Source organism: Sturnira hondurensis, unplaced genomic scaffold (genome assembly GCF_014824575.4).
Source record: "Sturnira hondurensis isolate 20B ecotype Veracruz unplaced genomic scaffold, ASM1482457v3 Scaffold0025168, whole genome shotgun sequence".
In the NCBI taxonomy this organism is placed as follows: domain Eukaryota; kingdom Metazoa; phylum Chordata; class Mammalia; order Chiroptera; family Phyllostomidae; genus Sturnira; species Sturnira hondurensis.
In genome coordinates, this window is record NW_028097799.1 from 736974 (window position 1) to 753025 (window position 16052).

At 36.5% G+C, this 16052-nt stretch overlaps 1 protein-coding gene across 4 annotated transcripts in view; it reads right to left on the reverse strand.

The window, feature by feature from the left end:
• The window catches only part of RAP1GDS1 (Rap1 GTPase-GDP dissociation stimulator 1), a 152701-nt gene that overhangs the window by 15958 nt on the left and 120691 nt on the right, over nt 1-16052 (reverse strand). For all 4 annotated transcript variants that reach the window (XM_037039119.1, XM_037039118.1, XM_037039117.1 and 1 more), the window contains 2 exons: nt 13582-13708; nt 10249-10377 (listed from right to left, as the gene is read on the reverse strand). In XM_037039119.1, the coding sequence (XP_036895014.1) occupies nt 10249-10377; nt 13582-13708 (256 nt within the window). The remainder of the gene's footprint in view (nt 1-10248; nt 10378-13581; nt 13709-16052) is intronic.

Below are 16052 nucleotides of genomic sequence, written 5' to 3' on the forward strand. Positions count from 1 at the left end.
ATTTCCCCTCAAGCAAAGGAAACAAAAGCAAAAATAAACAAATTGGATTTCCTTTTGAAAAAAGGAAATTTTTGGATTTTCCTTTTGAAAACCTTCTGAACAGTGAAGGAAACAATAAAAGAAGTGAAAAGACAACCCGAATGAGAGAATTCGTAAAAGATATATCCAAGGGGTTGACATCCAAAATATTTGAGACTCATACTACTCAACTCATACTACTCAAACAATCTAATTAAAAATGGGCAAAGGACATGAAGATATTTTTTCAGAGAAGATATATAGTACAGCTGACCAACAGACAAATGAAAAGATGCTCAACATCACTAATCATCAGGGAAATGTAAAACAGTGAGATATCACTCATACCAGTAACAATGGCTATTATAAAAAGTCAACATGTGTTGGCAAGGATGTGGAGAAAAGGGAACCCTGTGTACTGTTGCAAATTAGTGTAGCCACTATGGACAACAGTATGAAGATTCCTCAAAAAACTAAAAATAGATTTACCACATAAACAAGCAATTCTACCTCTGGGTATTTAGCTGAAGCAAACAACAAAAAAACTAATTCAAAAATATAAATGCACCCATATTGACAATTCTGGTCAATATGGCGGTGTAGGTAAACATGGTTCTCAAAACCTCTTACAAACATAAAAAATACAATTAAATTACAGAACAATCATGGTGAAGAACCACCTGAAATCTAGGTGAATAGAAGTCCTACAACAAAGGATATAAAGAAGCCACACCTACACTGAGCAAGCAGGTGGGCCCCATATCCGAGTTTCCATCAAGCTGGCTTTCACTGTTCACCCCATCAAGGCGATTCCCTGAGACTCCGTCCCACCAACTTTGGGCCACCCAAGCTGATATGAGTGGCTTATCCATACAAATGGCCTGTCTTGACTCATGCTTCAGACTTTACTAAGATCTCTTAAACAAGCAGCACGCAGCCTCGGCATACCCCATACCACTTGCTAAGTGGCCCCGGGCCCAGCACTGGCAGCAGCCAGCCTTGGTTTGCAGCATGCCCTCTCTTCTGCACCTCCAGGCCCAGCACAAGTAGCAGCCACATGCACATTGCTTTGTACATCATGACGGATGGCCCCAGAACAAGCGTACCCAGTGGACTGCCTCAGACTACACCGAAGCACCACCCAAAGCATCATGCTCAAGGGCAGACTCAGTGGGAAATAGCCCTGCTGAAGTAAGTCCTGCTTAGTGGGATGGGCCCTGCACAGCTAATTCTCCATGGAAGTTCTAGCCAGTCCTTGTAGCTGACTGACCTGGGGGTAAATTCCCTTCCATTGACAGGCCAATAGCCATCAAGGCTTAACTACATCATGAGGATAATACATACAGCCAACACAGAGGGGCAAACCTGAATGGCTTAGCTTAGTTGAACAAAGAGGCTGTGCCACTAAACAGTACAGGGCACTTACTACATTAGGCCACTTTACCAAGCCTGGGAGACCTAGCAGCTCTACCTAATACTTAGAAACAAACACAGGGAGGCTGCCAAAATGAGAAGACAAAGAAACATGGCCCAAATGAAAGAAGATAACAAAACTTCAGAAAAAGAGATAAACAAAATACAGACAAAGAAAGATACTAGGAGCAGAGTTCAAAACACTAGGTAAGGATGCTAACAAAAAACTAAGGGGAAGAGATGAACTCAGAACTTGAATGGCATTAAAAAAAAAAGGACATGAAAAAAAAACAGTTGGAAGTGAAGGATACACTAACTGAAATGAATAATTTACAGGGAATCAACAGTAAAGTAGATGAAACTGAGAATGATATTAGTTGTATTAGTTTCTAGAGAAAACTGTGATTCAAAATATAAGGAAGCACAAAACACTCAATCAGGATAGCAAAAAGGAAAAAAATAGAGGATTGTATAAACAGCCTATGGGACAACTTCAACATGCATATCATGGGTGGTGGGGAGCGCTGGAAGGTGGAGAGAGAGAGCAAGAAATTGAAACCCTATTTGAAAAAATAATGACAGGAAACTTCCCTGACTTGGTGAGGGAAATAGACATATAAATCCAGGAAGCACAGAGAGACCCAAACAAGATGAACTCAAAGAGACCCATACCAAGCCACACCATAATTAAAATGCCAAAGTTTCAATACAAGGAGAGAATCTTAAAAGCAGCAAGAGAAAAGCAGTTAGTTATCTATAAGGAAGTTCTCATAAAACTGTCAGGTTATTTCTCAATAGAAACTTTGTAGGTCAGAAGGGAATTGCAAGAAATATTCAAAGTGCAAGGACCTACAACCAGTATTACTACACCAAATATGGCTATCATTTAGAATCAAAGGACAGAAAATATGCTTCCCAGACAAGAAAAAGTTGAAAGAGTTCATCACCACTAATCCTGCATTACATGAAGTGTTGAAGGGTCTTTCCGAAGAGGAGGAGGAAGGAGGAGGGGGAGAGGGAAGGGGAGGGGGAAGGGGAAGGAGTTCCCCTTCCTGTAAATGAGGAAGGTGAGGGGGAGAAGAAGGAGAAATATGAACAATAAAATGGCAAGAAATACATATCTATCAACAACTGAATCTAAAATACAAAATAAAAGAACAAGCAGAATAGACAGACTCATGGATACAGAGAACATTCTGATGGTTGCCAGATAAATGACAGCTTGGGGAGTTGTGTGACAAGGGTGAAGGGATTAAGAAGTACAAATTGGTAGTAACTGAATAGTCATGGAGATGTAAAGTACAGCATAGGGAATATAATCAACAATATGCTAATAACTACATATGGTGTCAGATGGGTACCAGATTTATCAGAATGATCACTTAGTATGTTACATAATGTCTAATCACTGGGGTATATACCTGAAACTAATATTGCATGTCAACTATACTGGAAAATAAAAAATAATTTAACAAAATGCAGCCCTATGTTCACTGAAGCATTATTTACAATAGCCAAAATATGGAAGCAACCTAGGTGTCCAGTGATTTTAAAAAAAATAACCAATGGATAAAAAAGATGTGATATTTACATACAATGAAATATTATGTAGTAATAAAAAGGAATGAAATCTTGCCATTTCTGAAAACATGGATGGACCTAGATGGCATTATGCTAAATGAAGTAAATCAGAGAAAGGCAAATACTGTATGGTTTCCCTTATACGTGGACTCTAAAAATAATTTAAAAAATAGAAAAAAAGGAAGAAAAAAGAAAAGGAGAAAGAAAAGAAAGAAGAAAAGAAAAAAGAAAAGAAAGACACGGATGGGTAACCAGAAGGCAAAGTGCATGAAAAAGGTGAAGGGAATATAATTAATAGTGTGATAAGTTTATACAGTGACAGTTCACACTGTAAGTATAAAAATGTCGAATCACTCTACTGTACACCTACTATACTTAAAATAAAAAGCATATGACCCAACAATATGTGTCTCTACTTCAAATATGAAAGAACAGACTGAAAGAGTGGACAAAGTAGGCTTGTTATTCAAAGAAAGGCAGGAGTAGTTATTTTATTCTTAGACAAAGTAGTCTTCAAGCAAAGAAAATTATCAGAGACAGAGGGGCACATTACATAAAGGTAGAAAGGTCAATCCACCAGGAAAGAATAGCAATCCTAGAAGTTATATGTACCTATAAACAGAGCTACAAAATATGTGAAGCAAAACCAGACAGAACTGAAAGAGAAATGGATAAATCCACCATTATAGCTGAAGACTTCACGCTCCTCTCTTTAGTCAAAAAATCAGCAAGAATACAGAAAACTCAACACTACTACCAACCAAAGGATCTAGCTGACATTTAAAGAACACTCTATGCAATAGCAGAATAACACATTCTTTTCAATTCTCCATGGAACTTATACCAAATTATGTCACTGACTTCTTAAATTCCTTAGCTAATACGGCATGCAATATCAGAGCTTATTCTTTATATGAAATAATATTTTAAGGTTGACGAAACTTATATGTATTGATTTTTAACCTTGACTTTGCCTGTATTTGGTATATGATATTTTTAATTATTGCAAGAATCTTTTAGTAATATTTTCAAGGTAAAAGTAATCCAGATGGGATCCAAGATGGCAGAGGAGTAAGTGGAAGCTACAGTAACTTCCTCCCAGGATCAATCTGGAATTACAACTAAATTGTAAAGAAATCATCCTTATAACCACAGACAAACATAAAAAACTACGTCACCAACACAAGACCAGTAGGGAGTGTGGAGGAGGCTCAAGAGGGCTGGATGGCCTTCCATGGGCAGAAGCTGAAGTTTCAGAGGGGATACTGCAGGGGTGAGAGGGCTCCGCTTGAGAAGTGTGGGGTCTAAATGCCAAGCTGGGCCTCTCAGTCTATAGCACTAGAGTCAGAAAGGAACTCAGATAACATCCAGCTATGAAAAACAGCAGGGTTTCTGTCCATCAGGGTGAGATGGGTAGAGATGCACACCACCTTGTGTTTGGGCTCTGGAGGAGGTAGGGCACAGTGGACTAGTGAAGCTAGGACAGTCTGGGCACAGTCTGGGCAGTTGAGCACAGTCTGGGTTTGGTGGCTCTGGGCAGGGAACTGAAGAAACAGGTGCCAGGATTCCAGTGCCGAGTTATTCCCCATATTGCCGAAGTCATCTTTCTCAGGCAGGGCACTCCTCTCCAAATGGCATCAGCCTGAGGGCAAGCAATAGCATCACCCACAAGAATTACTCTGCCCCACCCGGTGGAGCTTAATCCAGGCTGCTGATTACAGCTTGAGGCTACATCACGGATTAGTTTAACAAGTAAGGCTGGTCTCTGGGAACTCTGTAAGACTTTAGCTGACCATCCACCAAAGCTGATGCTGATAAAAGCCAGCCTTGGTAAACAGCCAGGTTCTTTCCACACACAAACAGGCCCAGCAGAGGGAGCTACATGCTGTGGATCACTGATAGCTCGGAACAGGTTGCCCAGGGCCAGTCACAAGAGCATCTCACAAAGTCTTTGTAGATCTAACTAACACATAGAAATAAATACAAAGAAGTAGCCAAAATGGGAAGACAAGGAAACAGACCCCAAATGAAGGGAACCAGAGAATTCTTCCGAAGAAGAGCTGGGTGAAATGAATGCAAATAATTTATCAGAGAGTTTATTTTAGACTAATAATTAAAAGGATACTCGATAGCATGGAAAAAGACATAGAAACCAAAAAAAAGGAATGGTAAGAAATAAAGAATATCTAAAATAAATAATACACTGGAAGGAATAAAGAGTAGGTTAGATGAAGCAGAGGATCAAATCAGTGATTTAGAAGACAAGATTAAAAAAAAAAACAAACACCCAGGCAGAGCAGCACAAAGAAAAAAGAATTTAAAAAAAAATAATGAGGTTAAGAAATATTTTGGACAACACGAACACTGGCATCATAGGAATACTAGAAGAAAACAGAGCAAGCAAGGGATTGAGAACCTATCTGAAGAAATAATAACTGAAAACTTCCAAATCTGGAGAAGGAAAAAGGAAGCTTCAAGTTCCAAACAAGCTGGGCCCAAAGAAGCCTAGATGGAGACACATCACGAATAAAATGACATGGCTTAAAGACCAGTAGAGAATCCTAAAAGTCACAAGAGAAAAGTAGGTATATATACACAAGGGAGCACCAGTTAGACTGTCATCTGATTTTTCAACAGAAACATTTCAGGGCAGAAGGGAGTGGCATGAAATATTCAAGGTNAATAATAACTGAAAACTTCCAAATCTGGAGAAGGAAAAAGGAAGCTTCAAGTTCCAAACAAGCTGGGCCCAAAGAAGCCTAGATGGAATACAGTGACAAACATCACGAATAAAATGACATGAACACATCACGAATAAAATGAACACATCACGAATAAAATGACATGGCTTAAAGACCAGGAGAGAATCCTAAAAGTCACAAGAGAAAAGTAGGTATATATACACAAGGGAGCACCAGTTAGACTGTCATCTGATTTTTCAACAGAAACATTTCAGGGCAGAAGGGAGTGGCATGAAATATTCAAGGTAATGATGAAAAGTAAGAACCTACAACCAAGGCTACTTTACCCAGCCAGGCTAACATTTAAAATGGAAGGAGAAATAAGGAGCTTCCCAGATAACAAAGAGCTAAAGGAGTTTGTTAACACCAAACCAATACTGCAACAAATGTTAAAGGTCTTGCTTTAAGAAGAGGAGAAAGGAAAAAAAAAGAGAAAAATAGTGTAACAAAATTGCACTACATACATATCTATCAATAATCACCTTAAGTGCAAATGGCTTAAATGCTAACCACCCCCCCAAAAAAACCAAAAGGTAGCGCAATGGAAAAAAAAACAAGACCCAACAAAAAAAAACAAAAAAAAAACAAAAAGGAGCAAACAAATATGCTCCTTCCAAGAGACCTGTCTCAGATAGAAACACACAGACTAAAAATAAAAGGATGGAAAAAATATTTCATGCAAATGGAAAGAACAAAAAAGCTGGAGTTACAATACTTATATCTGACAAAATAGACTTTAAAACCAAGGCTATAGTAAGAAACAAAGAAGGACACCACATAATGGAAAGGGGACAATCCAGCAAGAGGATATAACCCTAGTAAACATTTATGCACCCAATACAGAGCACCTAAATTTGTGAAGCAAATCTTGATGGGTATAAATGCACACTGACAGAAATAGTCACATTCAGGAATTTTAACACCCCATTGACTTCAATGGATAGATCTTTCAGGCAGAAAATCAACAAGGAGATAGCGGGCTTAAATGACAAACTAGATCAAATGGTTTTAATTGATATTTTCAGAGCATTTCACCCCAAAGCAGCAGAATATATAATGATATATTATATTATATGTATTATATATAATATATAATATATATGTATTATATATTATATATATTATTATATATATTATTACATATTATATTATTATATACTTTTCAAGTGCACATGTAACATTTTCTAGGACAGACCACATGTCAGAACACAAAACAAGTCTCAATTTAAGACTGAAATCATATCAAGCATCTTCTCTCACCACAACGCTATGACACTAGAAATCAATCACAAGAACACTGAAAAGTACATAAAGACATGGAAGTTAAATAGCATGTTATTAAACAATGAATGTGTCAACAATGAGATCAAGGAAGAAATCTAAAGATACCTTGAAACAAATGAAAATGAGGACACAACAATCCAAAATCTGCTGGACGCTGAGAAAGCCTTCCTAAGAGAGAAATTCATAGCCTTCCTTACATGCCTACCTCAAAAAACAAACAAACAAAAAGCTCAACTAACAATCTAACTTTACACTTAAACGAACTTGAAAAAGTACATCAAACAAAAGCCCAAAGTGAGAAGGAAGGAAATATTAAAGATCAGAGCATAAGAAATGAAGTAGAGTAAAAATATAACACAAGAAATCAATGAATCTAAGAGCTGGTTCTTTGAAGAGATAAACAAGACTGAGAAATCTTTAACCTGAGTTACCTAGAAAAATAGAGAGAGGTCCTGAATAAACAAAATCAGAAATGCAAAAGAAGATATAATAACTGACATCAAAGTAATATAAAATAACTATAAGAAAATATTACTAACAAGTATATACCAACAAATCGAACAATCTGGATAAAATGGATAAATTCCTAGAAACATACAGTCTTCCAAAACTAAATCAGGAAGAGTTAGAGAATCTGAATAGACAACACTAACTGAAATTGAAGAAATAATTTTAAAAATCCTAACAAAAAAAGAGCCCTGGACTAGATGTCTTCAAAGGGGAAGCTCACCAAACATTCCAAGAAGAACTAACACCTCGTCTTTTCAAACTATTTCATAAAATTCAAGACAAGGGAAGGGTCCCAAACTTATTTCATGAGACCAGCATTAACCTAATTCCAAAACTAGATAAAGGCCTTACAAAGGAGAAATTATAGGCCAGTATCCCTGATGAACATAGATACTAAAATCCTCAAAAAAAATGTTAGCAAACCGAAAACAGCAATACATTAAAAAGATCATAGACCATGATCAAGTGAGATTTATTCTGGGAGTGCAAGGTTGGTACAACATTCTCAAAAAAGAAAATGTCATACTGTACATAAGAGAATCCCAAAGATTTTACCAACAAACTACTGGAACAGATTAATGAACTTAGCAAAGAAGCAGGATCCAAAATTAATATCCAGAAATCAGTTGCATTTTTATATGCCCATAATGAACTAATAGAAAATGAAAATAGGGCAACAATCTCATTCACAATTGCTTCAAGAATAAAATACCTAGGAATAAACCTAATCAAGGATGTAAAAGACCTGTACTTGGAAAATTCTAAGACACTGAAGGAAGAAATTGAAGGAGATACAAATGAGATACCATGTTCATGGACAGGAATAATTAACATCATTAAAATGTTGACACCACCCAAAACAACCTATAGATTCAGTGCAATTCCTATCCAGATTCCAATAATATATTTCACAGAACTAGGACAAATATTTCAAAAATTTATATGGAACCACAAAAGGCCCTGCATAGCAACAGTGATCCTGAGAAAGAAGAACAAAGTTAGAGGCACACTACTTAATATAAAACTCTAAGGCCATAATAATCAAAACAGCATAAGTTAATATAAAACTCTACTATATAAAACTCTACTATATAATCACAATACTTAATATAAAACTCTACTATAAGACTTTAATCAAAACAGCATGGTGCTGGCATAGCAACAGACAGGTAGATCAATGGATCAGCACAGAGGGTCCAGAAATAAATCCTTTACAGTCAATTAATATTCAATAGAGGAAGCAAACACATAAAATGGACTAATGACAGTTTATTCAATAAATGGTTTGTGGAAAATTGAACAGAACTGATACATGTAGAAAAAAGAAACTAGACCACCTTTGTATACCACACACAGGAATAAATTCAATATAGATCAAAGATTTAAATGTTAGACTTGAAACCATAAAAACTGTAGAAGAAAACATAGGCAGCAAAATCCTGGACATTGCTTGGAAGCAGTATTTTATCAGATATATCTCTCTAGGCAAGAGAATCAAAAGAAAAAATAAACAATTGTGACTACATCAAACTAAATAGTTTTTGCAAGGAAAAAAATCATTAACAAAATAACAAAAAGACACCCCACAGGAGGATGGGAGAACATATTTGCCAACACATCTGATAAGGGGTTAATATCCAAAATTTATGAAGAATTCACAAAGTTCAGCACCGAAACATCAAACAACCCAATTAAGAAATGGGCAAAGGACCTGAGTAGACACTTCTCCAAAGAGAACACACGATGGCCAATAGACAGATGAAAAGATGCTCAACATCACTAATCATCAGATTAAAATTAAAACCACAATGAGCTTTCATCTCACACCCATCAGAATGGCTAACATTAACAACTCAATAAGTACTGGTGAGGATGTGGAGAAAGGGGAGCCCTTCTACACTGCTGGTGGGAATGCAGATTGGTGCAGCCCCTGTGGGAAGCAGTATGGATTTACCTCAACAAATCAAAAATGGATCTGCCTTTAGACCCAGTGATCCCACTTCTGGGAATATCCAAAGGAACGCAAAACACTAATTCAAAAGAATATAAGCACCCATATGTTCACTGCAGTATTATTTATAATCGCTAAGATATGGAAGCAGCCCAAGCATCCATCAGTAGATGAGTAGATAAAACTACTACAGGAAATGTATACAATGGAATACTACTCAGTTGTAAAAAAAGAAGAAAAACTTGACCCTTTGCAATGGTAAGGATAGACCTAAAGAACATTATGCTAAGTGAAATAAGCCAGTTGGAGAAAGACAAAGAGCAAAAGATTTCATTTATATGTGGAATCCAGTGAACACACTGAACCAACAAGGAAAATAAAGACAGACTCATAGATGGAGAGCAGGATGACAGCTAAGGGTTGTGGGGGAGCTTAGGGGGCAGGGGATTGAGGAAAAAGGATTCACGGATGTGGACGACAGTGTGGTGATTGTTGGAGAGCAGGGATGATACAAGGGGACTAAATGGTAATGGGAAAACACAATAAAGATTAAATTTAAAAACAGTGATATATGCCAACTATACTTTAATAAAAGAATTGAAAAAATAAATAAATAATAGTAGTCCTATAACCTCTGTAAACTAATTTGTAGTGTTTTTTAACCCAACATCACCATTTCCTATTATTCTATATTTAATAATGTCAAACATACAATGATGGATAGAAAACAAATGATAAAGAAACACTCACCAGATCCCATGAGAGCACAGATCAGGACCATGGAATTATATTTGATTTCAGGAGCACTTCTCTCATCTGCTAGCAGTTTGTGTAAAATTTGTACAAGTTTAGTGCTTTCTATATCTTTCTCAGCAGTGCCTAGAACATACAATAATTAAAGTAGCAGTTACAGCCACTGTGTATAAATCCAGTACAATCTGTTTCCCTTCCTAGAAACTGACCACATGAAACCTTCCAAAAGGGACTGTAAATAATAATGACCCGGACATAAGATAATACATTCAGAACCCATTTAAAAAAGGAGTTAAATTTCAGCTTAATCTAAAATTTAGAATTAACATATTCCTTTTAATATGAATTAGTTAAAAATCTTTTGTTAAACATGTAAGTATACAAAACCAGAAAAATGGTATAATTATATTATCATGGCCTGTCCTGTTTCATCTATCTCTAGTTTCATCTACCTACTCACACACATCTCAAATTATTGTGGAGCAAAGCTTGTAAGTCATGTGATTTCCTCCATATGTATTTCAGTATGCATCTTTAAGAGATAAAGAGTGCTACATTATTCCTATAAAAATGCCAGCAGGATTTTCTATAAAAAAACAGATGAGCTTGTATAATGCAGTTACCACATAACTCTGCCACTGCGTTCCTAGGCATTTATCCAAGACATAAAAACTTATATTCACATAACAGCCTATACATGAATGTACACAGTAACTTTATTTTTAAAGCTTCAAACTAGAATCAGCTCAAATGGTGAATGGTCAAACAAATTGTGGTATGTACATACCATGGAATATTATTTAGCAATAAAAAACTACTGAGACACAAGACAAATCTGATGATTCTTTTAAGAAATTATGCTGAGCTAAAGAAGCCAATTCCAAAAGGTCACGTACTATATGATTCTATTTATATAACATTAGAAAAGTTAGAAATGAAGTCCAGATTAGTGGTTTCCAGGAATCAGGAAAAGCATGGGAGGTAGGGGTAGAAGGTAGGTGAGTAATTATAAATGGAGGGATCCTTGTGGTATTGTAAGTATTCAGTATCTTGAGAGGTGGTAAATATACAAACCCACATATGTGAAAAAGGAGAATATAAAACCTAACATACATACAAATGAGTATAAGTAAAACTGGAGAAATCTAAATAAGATAGGCAAATTCATCAGTTGTTGGAATTTATATGATATACAGTTTTGCAAAATGTTACACTTGGGGGAAACTGAGCAAATTATACAAGGGCTCTTTATAGTATTTATTAAAACTGCATGTAAATCTACAGTTACCTATATAAAGATAACTCTTTTTAAAACATTTATTTATTTTTAGAGAGGAAGGGAAAAAGAAAGAAAGGGAGAGAAACATCAATGTGTGGTTGCCTCACATGCCCCCTACTGGGGGCCTGGCTCACCACCCAGGCATGTGCTCTGACTGGGAATCGAATCAGCAACCCTTTGGTTCACAGTCCTGTGTTCAATTCACTGAGCTACACCAGCCAGGGAAAAAGACAGTAACTCCTAAAGATGTTGCTTTAATGTTAGTCATGCTAAAAAAATTTCTAATGGTTATTCCTTAATATCAAATAGCCTATAAGGGATTAAGACTGGAAGATATGGTTTTCAAAGTGTGTGATACATTACAAACATAATATAGGCTTATTTTTCTATCCTAAGCTCAAGGAGCCTAGAAAACACTAGATAACAAATTTTTAAAAAGGTATACATTGCTATTTTATATAGTTCTCTGGAAAGGTGACCAGATTCAGGCAAATGCTCAGCTATCAGGAAGCTGATAAAATTATAGCTTGTTTGGAAGTACTGGCACAAAACCAGATTCACCTGAGGCTGGGAGGTCAAGGATACTCTGAAAATGCTCTGATATTTTGAGCCATTTAAAATTAGCCTATGGGCCCAGTTTGGCAATGTCCTCACCAACTCCCACCCCTCCATCACAGCTTCCACCTTTAAAGGTACGTGGACTTCCACACTGACTCACATAATCTGCTCAACCACGTGGGAAGTCACAGGTCAAGCCAGAACTCAAATTGACCTCCACAGCCTCTCTAGCTACAAACCAAAGTCACTGAGAGTAAGCATGCATTGTTTTGAAGTTCTTCTATCATTAAAATTCAAAAAATTTGCCCTGGCTTGTGTGGCTTAGTGGATTGAGCCACTGAGAACCTGACGGTTCGGTTCTATTCTGTCAGGGCACATGCCTGGGTTGCAGGCCAGGTTCCCTGTTAGGGGTGTGTGTGAGGCAACTGATCTATGTATCTCTTGCACATTGATATTTCTCTCTCTTTCTCTCTCCCCTCTCTCTAAAAATAAATAAAATCTTTAAAAAATGCAAAACATTTTACATCCAACCTATACTTATTTAAAAAACCTATACATTATTTTAAAATTCACAACCCTATAAGAGGCAAAGACCCAAATTTCTCATACCCCAAATATGAACAAATCTGACAGTGAAAGAAGATATACCACGTTTATCTTCCTGAGATAGGGGTTGGTGGGTCCATCTCCCTAGGGTGCAAATTATGAACATAAATCATCAGTGGAAATTAAGAGGTGATCAGTTCACATGATTTACACAAAATACTTTGATCGGAATAGGACACTAAGTATACTCCTCCTTTGAGTAAGGCAGCCTCAGGCCTTAACCACAGGCCACGTGACAGTAATTGTCCCCAGCAGACTACAACAGAAACTGGCTCCTAAGACAAAGGTTGCTATCCATAAGCTAGATGTCTATGAGCTAGTTTCTCAGGAAAAATTTGACCAAAAGGATGCTGTATGCTGCAAGAAAGATACTAAATGAATTATTTAAATTGTTTTTGGAGAATTCTGAATGTAAAACACACAGAAGAGTGACACAGAAGGTGAGAATTTAAAATGAAGGCGATGCTATGAAGCAACGGAAACCATGGTGATAGATTAGCAAGAAGGAATTTAGTAGCAGAGATGGAAGAGAAGGTCTGCGTCACTGGAAAAGTAGCAAAACCCAAACTTGTAGTTGCATTCTAAGAACTGTTTCATTTCTCTGTGAGGCTTGCTGAAGAGTTTTCTGTATTCTCAAGTGCTTATTAACTTGAGATAACATTTAAAAGTTGAACTACCCTAAAAGTGTTACCAAAAAGCACAACCAGAAGGGACAGTGGTGGTAACAATCTGTAGACTCTGATTTTCCATCTACTTACATATAGGTACAGACACACACTGGCAAAATGATTCTAGTCAAGATTCTGTTGCACTTCTGTGCCACTCTTGGGCTTCGTTTTTTCCAATATAAAAATAGGAGAAAATAAGTTTGTCACTAGGGTACTTACCCAATTCTAAAGCTGCTATTAGTGCCAAAGCAACAAGGGCTTCATTCTGCATTATTACATGTTCACTAGTTGCCATGGTAACTAGGTGCTTGATGCCACCACTCTGTACAATGGTTTTAATTACATCCTACAATAAATAAATATCTCAGAATTATAAACTTTAATTTTAAACACAAAGAAACTGCATTATAATCAGTCAGTTCACTGTTGAGTGGTTTTCTGACAGTGTCCTGTATGAATCATTACATTTAATAATTTTTTTCTTCATAGAAGAAAAAGCTTTTAGCTTTCAATAAATTCATCAAAAGCTGACAACTTCAAATTATCTGAGTGAAAAAGACCATTGCAGTTCATATCAAGAAACAGTCCCAGAAACTACGAAAGTCAAAGAAACACAAGTGCCACTGGCCCAAGTGTTGACTCACCACAACATCGACAAGAAAACGAAACTGGTAATAATAAAAATGTTTTTTCTTCAATATTTTATTACAGCACCAGGTATTGTTCTCCTGGTGCTACAGGTAAAGCATTTTCTTTTTTTGGGGTACCTTTTATCCTGTTGAAACTGACAAAACTGGATTACATACAAAGGGACAGAATAAATCCCAACATCAGCACTGCCTTTGAACAAATAACTGAACTTCTCTGCACCTCAGTGACTTTATCTATGTTGACATAAGGCAACACAGATACATCTCACAGGTTTCTGTGATAATTATAGTTATGACATGAAAAGCACATATAGGAAGATAATAATAAAGGTCAGATGAAAAAATGGTCACATTTATTCCTAGTAACCATTTCTGTTTCTCAGGGGTCTCTTGCCTAAATAATCTTGGATTAAATACAATTTAGGGGAAGGTTTCAATTAGAGAATATTTTTAAAGTAAAATTTTCTTTGCTACTTTCCACTATTTTTAGTAATTTGAAGTAAGCTGGATATTTTAAGCTTCATTGGTATAAACCTATTTAGAAATAGTTTAAAAATTAATTTGCTAAAGTATTTGAGGAAAGGATTCTATTATGCTTCCATCTATGTAAATTTTGAAGAACAGTATTTATAGAAGTATGTTTGTTTTGAGGCCACTCTTGTTTGGCAAGCAAACATTCTAAATCAGTGGAGTCTCGCCCTCACTGCCGTGGCTCCGTTAGTGGGGCATCATCCTGCAAAGTGAAAGACTGCTGGTTCAGTTCCTGGTCAGGGCATGAGCCTAGGCTGCAGGTTTGGTTCCCAGTCAGGCAGCCAATTGATGTTTCTCTCCCTTTTGCACCCGCTTCCCCTCTCTCTAAAAGTAAATAAATAAAATCTTAAAAAAATAGATTTAATTAAATCAACGGAGTCCAAGTACTGAGTGTTTATGGTAGCTATGTTCCTGCTCTAATTAGGTCTTTTCCTGCCAACCTTTTTTAGAAAGTGAGAAACTATCTTTTAAAACCTTTTCTAATTAAAAGAAAGCCTCCCAAAATACTGCTTACTCAGTGGCAGTTTATTTGAAATGGATACAGAAATCTTAAAACTGGTAAAGATTTTTATAAAAATCACAAAGGAGCTTATTGAGTAAGGAAGACTGCAGAGATTCACAGATACATAAATCACACTGGAAAGGTTCCTGGACTGTCATTTCATTCTTTATTTTGTGATTTATCCTAAAAGTCCGCTGTATTGTAGGATGGGGAATGAATGAAGGCAATTTGTGTATTAGAAACAAATAGCCTCCTCTTGAGTTCAAGCATAGCTTCCTTTCTGTCTCCCATTTCTGCAACAGATATCTAAGTATTTCCTCTTAAAATGCCTGCCGTCTTGGTTGCCCCACCCTGGTAATTACCTATGGCTCCACCCCACAAAATTTACAGGTCATGCTACTAAAACAGAGTAAAGGCAACTCTACCTAACACACAGATACAAAGACAGGGAGGCTGCCAATTGAGGAGGCAAAGCAATATGGCCCAAATGAAAGAACAGAAAAAACTCTAGAAAAAGAACTAAACAAAATGGAGATAACCAACCTATCAGATGCAGAGTCCAAAAACACTGGTGATGAGGATGCTCAGAGAACTTATTGAGTACATTTACAAAATAAAGGAAGAAATTAAGGATACACTAAGTGAAATAAAGAAAAATATACAGGGAACCAAAAATGAAGGGAAGGAAGCTGGGATTTAAATCAATGATTTAATACAAAAGGAAGAAATAAACATTCAACCAGAACAGAAAGGAGAAACAAGAATTCAAAAAAACGAGGAAAGGCTTAGGAACCTCCAGGACAACTTTAAATGTACCAATATTTGAATCATATGGGTGCCAGAAGGAAAAGAGGAAGAGCAACAAATTGAAAACTTATTTGAAAAAATAATGAAAGAAAACTTCCCTAATCTGGTGAACTAGACATCCAAGTTCAGAAAGCACAGAGTGTCTCAAATAAGTTGGACCCAAAGAGGACCACACCAAGACACTTCATAATGAAAATACT